This window comes from Quercus robur, chromosome 5 (assembly GCF_932294415.1).
Source record: "Quercus robur chromosome 5, dhQueRobu3.1, whole genome shotgun sequence".
Taxonomy (NCBI): Eukaryota; Viridiplantae; Streptophyta; class Magnoliopsida; order Fagales; family Fagaceae; genus Quercus; species Quercus robur.
This window is the reverse complement of record NC_065538.1, coordinates 66,611,764-66,617,629: the sequence shown is the minus strand read 5'-3', so window position 1 is coordinate 66,617,629 and position 5,866 is coordinate 66,611,764. Positions and strand designations below refer to the sequence as shown.

Sequence of the window (5,866 nt, the reverse complement as noted above, 5' to 3'; positions counted from 1 at the left end):
AAAACACATAGTTATGTATGGATATGTATGTAGATTTTATTTGTGCTTAGTGCTGAGACGATTTACTTTACATACAGTAAAGGGTCTCTCATACAAGTAGAAGCAGACACAACACATACAATTGCAGTTGCAAGTACTTAGAACCTAGAAGGCTAGAAGCAAACACAACTCATACAAGTAGAAGCAAACACAACAGACACTAGTACGTACTTAGAAGTAAATACAGTGACACTAAATAGTGGTCATGTGTTTCCAATCAGAGCCTGGCGCAATCTTCCTAGCTTTACAAGGTATGCATGGGACGCCTCCACCTCCACTGCTACTACCACCACCAGAACCACTGCCACCACCATAACCAGAGCCACTACCACCAGTACCCGTAGATCTCCCAGTACCACCTCCACCACCTCCTCCTCCACCACCAGCTCTGCCAGTACCGCCACTGCCAGAGCCGCTGCCCGAACCAAACCCACTCCCAGAACCACCTGGACCTGCAGCAGCACCACCTCCTCCTCCACCACCACCACCACCGCCACCACCTTCACCACCTCCACCACCAACCGCGGGAGGAGATAGAGTGGGAGGATATGGAATGGGAGGAAACGGAGTGGGAGGAGACACTGTCTGAGGTGGTGGAGGGCATACAGAGTGAACACGAAGGGCAAAGCTTATCAAAAGTAAGAAAGTTGGACAAAGAAAAATCAACCGAGCCATGTCTGCTGGTCAGTGAAGGAAACACACATTGGGTTGGTGAACATGATCAGCTATATTTATACTAGTAGGGGAGAGGGTTTAGTACGTGAACATGGGTCGTGCTTCTTGCGTTTGGCATCCCCATTTTCCGCCAGTAAATTTGCTAAAAAGATAGAGAAAAAATGGCTTTTGTAATAGATGCTCATGGACTTCTCGCATGCATCAGGGCAATTAATAGAGCCTTCTCTACATAGCCAATATCATCCGGAACATTGTCAACATTCAACAAACTCCTAATATTAGCCATAATTGGCATGGAGAGATATGGATAAGCATAGAATAAACAGAGCAAGGAAAGAAAGTCTCAATCTCACGTCTGCTAGCTGCCAAGGTACATAGGCTTTGTAATCTCAAATATTCGAAAATATACATGCATGTATATATATATAATCATGATCCACTTGTAAACCTGATGTGAATTAATGAAACACTCTTTTTTTTAACCAAAAATTAATCAATAACTTTATTTAAAGTTACCCTTTAACAAATAGGAGAACAGTAAATATAGCAAAACATTGTATCATGTATATTTTAACTATAATAGACAGATGAATATAGTTTAACAAAATCACGTATTGTTTAATATTATTACAGAATGGTATAAGCTAGCTTGTCTTTGTGTTCCGCTTCTTTCTTTCTGACCCATCTATTCTTTTCGAAAAGTTTTTATTGGCTAACATTTTGGAAGTACTTTCCTACATTAATGAACAAAGAAAATTGCAATTAGTTATCACCAAAGATACATAGTATATAGCTGAGAATCGATGTTGTAATCGCATGCAGTATCAAACACATGTACATAAGACATAACATAGCTGCGTTGTCTAATATCGAGCAAGCGAGCCACCCGTACTTTGAGGTGGCGCGCATCACACTTACCACCGACCTTCATTGTTTCATTTGTTTCTTAGCTACCAAAAAGGGTCCGATTCATGAGAGACAAAACGTATTGGTTGACATTGATTTTTTTTTTTTTTTTAATCAATTAGAATCGACTGGCTTCTTTACGCATCTTTACGCATTTCATAAATTTCCTAGGCAATGAAATGTATTTTGTAAATTTTTGGTGTGTTTGGTTAATTTTTTGAATTTTGTGAAATATACTCTTTGAAGAATGCATTGTGCATTTCTCTTCTTTTTTTTATTTTTATTTTTTATGCCAAAATGAGAATTCTACAATTTTGAGTACATATTTTGCATTATCTCATTTTAACTAAAATAATGGGTTTACAATGAACCGTGCAATGTATTTTTATCACAAAGGTTAGGATTGTAAATGAAGTTTCGTTTTTTGAAAAATTAGAGGTTGATTTCAGAAACAATTTTTTATATTCTTTTAAAGTGTATTTGGATACTGCTTATTTTGCTGAAAACTAAAAACACTGTAGCAAAATTATTTTTAAATTTGTGAATAGTGCAGTGGGACTCATTTTTAATGAAATTTTTGTTGAAAAAAGAGGTTTGTAGGTCCCGTGAACAGTGCACGGAACCCACTGAAAAAGTTGAAACACCTTTCTAAAAAAAAAAAAAAAAAAGACGCAGATGCGTAGCTTATTAGCTATATCCAAACGGGTATTTAGTATGCGTTTAGCTCCAAATTAAAAGGAAAGGTTATTTTACTATTTAACTTATTTTTGCTACTATTCATTGACCTCACTGCACTTTTTGGTACTATTCATGGGTTTACTATATTATTTCAGTAAACTTTTACATTTATCTACAGTACTTTCAGCAAAAAAATTTCAATTTCAGCAAAATAAATGGATCTCAAATAGACCTTTAATTAGCAAATGATCAGGCAAGTTCCACGTCCAAATATAGACTCAACTATTAAACAAGTTATACATATAACATAAACATTATATATATATATATATATATTCGCAAACAAGCTTGTAAGTATGTTGCTTGATTTAAATATATAAAAATTATATGTTAATATGTCTATATGTATAAGATACACTTATATAGACTTGATATTGGATTATGCAAATTTGTAAATAAAGCAATTAGATATCAAATTATTATTTGTAATATAAATAGTCAATTTTGTTGTAAAAATAATATATAATTTTTAACAATACAAAGTTGTTAAATCTATTTTTTAAGTGTAATAAATCTAATTTTTATAAGTTCATAAACGAATGCATTCTATCTAATTAGCTCAAATAATTTAATTTACAATTTTAAACTACCAAGAACTTTGTAGCTTAATTGGTTGACACTTCTAGGTGTTTCTAATGGAGACACCTCTTGGTGTTTCTAATGGAAACACCCATAGTTTAAACCCCCACTCTCCCATAATTACTATTGATTTGTCAAAAAAAATTAAACTATAATTTATTTATTGCTTCTTAGCACATATGTGTAAAGTGGTAATAAATAATAATTGTGGCGTTTGGTATATATGAGAAAAGAATAAACCAATCAAGTTGCTCATGAATCAATTTGAGCTTTTTCAACAAGAGAATGAGCCTAACTTTAACATGATCTAGTTCATTGTTGAGTTTTAGCTCTACTCATATTCGAAATAAAAAGAAATATTACATCGACAATACTTTCACAATAAATCATAAGTAATAAGTTGTTAGTAGTTCTAATTTGAACCCAACATTAAAATTACTTTTTTTGTCCGATAGTAACAACTTACCACTACTTAAAATTTGTTGTGAAAATATTATAAAAAAATTATAGACACAACATTTCTTATAAAATTAAGAGAAGACTTAGTTTTGTCCATTTATGGTCTAGTAGAGTTACCAAACACAACATTAGGTAAACTCTTATTTTGCTTGGCCTTAAGGTGGTAAATTGTGCCACAAGAAAAGAAAATGTGTGTGAGAGAGAGAGAGGGTCAAAAGGAACTTAGTAAACCTAAATGGTCAAATAGAAAACTAAATCAAACATGAAAGACAAAAATGAAAACTTTGAAATGTAAAAGGTCAATATGATAACAAAATCAAACATGAATAGTTAAAATAAAGATTATGAATCCTAAAAGGCCAAAATAAAATGAAAAATACTAGAATTTGTCAAAAATAATATAAGTGATGAATTTAAATGATAAACGGTAATAATTTATCAAATCAACAATTTGTAAAAATATTATAAAATTTATTTTTGAGCAGTTATGAAATGGCTCCAAACATTTTAAAATTAAATTAACAGTATTTAAGGCACGTCTCAGTCCAATTTCGGTCAGTAGAGTTACGAAACACGGCCTTGGGTAAACACTCACTCCTATTTAGCTTTGCTTTAAGGCGGGAAAGCGTGCCCACTAGAAACGAAAATCACACACACAGACAGTCAGAGAGATTGAGAAGGAGAGCTCGAACGACGATCACCAGATTATACTAGAAGTCATCAAATCTTCGAATGTAAGCTTCTTTCAAAGCTTCCAAATTCAATTCCAACCCTCCAATCCTTTTTTTTTTTTTTAACAAATTTGCTTCTAATTAATGGCTTCTCATTATGTTTTAATTTTTAACAATATGTAAAATGCTTGCAAATTGTGTTAAACTCACCCATTTTTCGTTGTTGTTGTTGTAAATGTTTAGAAATAGCATAAACTGTTATTTTAGCTGCTAATTCATAAAATTAGGATTTTTATGCCTTTGTTTTGGAGCACAATTCGGTTTCTTTTCTTTGAATTTAAAAAATTTAATTCGAGTGGGTTACAGTTAACTCAACTAGTAAAGTCTGTGATAAAATAAAATATGCTTACACCAAAAACCGATTGGTGTCTTAGTCTAATGATAAAAAGATATTATTAAGAGTGGATGTCATAAGTTGAAACTTTCTAAAAAAAAAAATTCAGTCCGAATTTCATGATTTGGTAAAAGATTTCCTGGTTTGGTTGCTGAGAAAATGTAGGAAAACAGAAAAGAGAAGAAGAAGAAGCAAACTGTTAGCTTTAAAAATTTTAATTATCAAGGCCGGGAATTAGGATAACATTGAGAATTTAGTTGAGGAATCTAGTGGAAATTTGATTTCAACTTAAAGTCCTTTGTGATTCAAACTTTTCATTTCTTTGTTAAAATTTTTCTATCAATCTTTTACTTTCATATTTAATTAGTATGAGTTTTGTAATCAGATTAGTTCAAAGTAAACTTGGTGCTAATGCTATACATCTTGCAATAATCGATAAATCTATCATTCGGATATTGTCTGTTACTGGTTATGCCCATCAATATTATTTTCTTCTTAGTTATTCTATTCATTAAAGCAGAAACAGTTTGTGCATCTTGTCAATTCTTCCGTATGAAGAAAATAAGCTATATATTATCTATAATTGGTCAATGGTTAATTATTAGTTTTTAGCAATGCCAGTGGGACTTCCTCTTTTTATATTTTCCAGTTTTTGATTTTACCTATTGTGAATTAATTATGAGTTATTCATTTCTCTCTCTTTTGTTAGAACTTCTTGGGCACATTGCAAATTCATAGGAAAGCTCGAGCGAAACTGTTGAATAAAATAATACATTAGTTATATTATATGGTTTAAAGCTTATAATCTTATTTGAAGGGTTTGCATGTAGTGGTAATTCTGAATGTGTTGATATATGATACTGAACATTCTAGAAAGTAAAAAATATAGAAATCCCAGTGGATGGGGGGGGGGGGGGGGGGTTATTACGTGAGTGATGAGGTTTACACAAAATTAAAGAAATATAGAATGGTATATGTGACTACACAAGAGACTTCTTAATTAGAACATGAAAGGTTATTATATCCATCATAACAAGTAGATCCATGTGATCCTTACTATGGGACATGCTTTTAAGTACTCTTGTTTGTACAATTGTTTATATATTTAACAGATGGAATCAACATGAAAAGTTGAACTTCTTAAGATTACTTGCAATTAATCTTAAGAATCTATACAAAAATGGATGAGACCAATCAATGCTAATGGGAAAGTGCCTAATCGTTATTTATCCCATCCCATATCCACAATCTAACTTCAAAACATCAACCTACATAATTATATATATATATATATATATAAATGATAAATAATTGAACTTTATTGAAAAAATGTATACAGATAGTATGCCATTGTTAAAAGGAAAAAAAATGCAGAAGTGAAAAACAAAAGGCATAACCAGAAAAG

General features: G+C 31.9%; 1 protein-coding gene across 1 annotated transcript; it reads right to left on the bottom strand.

Moving 5' to 3' along the window:
• Window positions 1–231: 231 nt before the first annotated feature.
• LOC126728574 (glycine-rich cell wall structural protein 2-like) lies at window positions 232–714 on the bottom strand. Its single transcript, XM_050434373.1, has 2 exons — window positions 540–714; window positions 232–491 (listed from the first exon to the last, which is right to left on the bottom strand). The coding sequence occupies exons 1-2, from the start codon at window positions 712–714 to the stop codon at window positions 232–234; spliced, it is 435 nt and encodes a 144-aa protein (XP_050290330.1).
• Window positions 715–5,866: the final 5,152 nt, after the last annotated feature.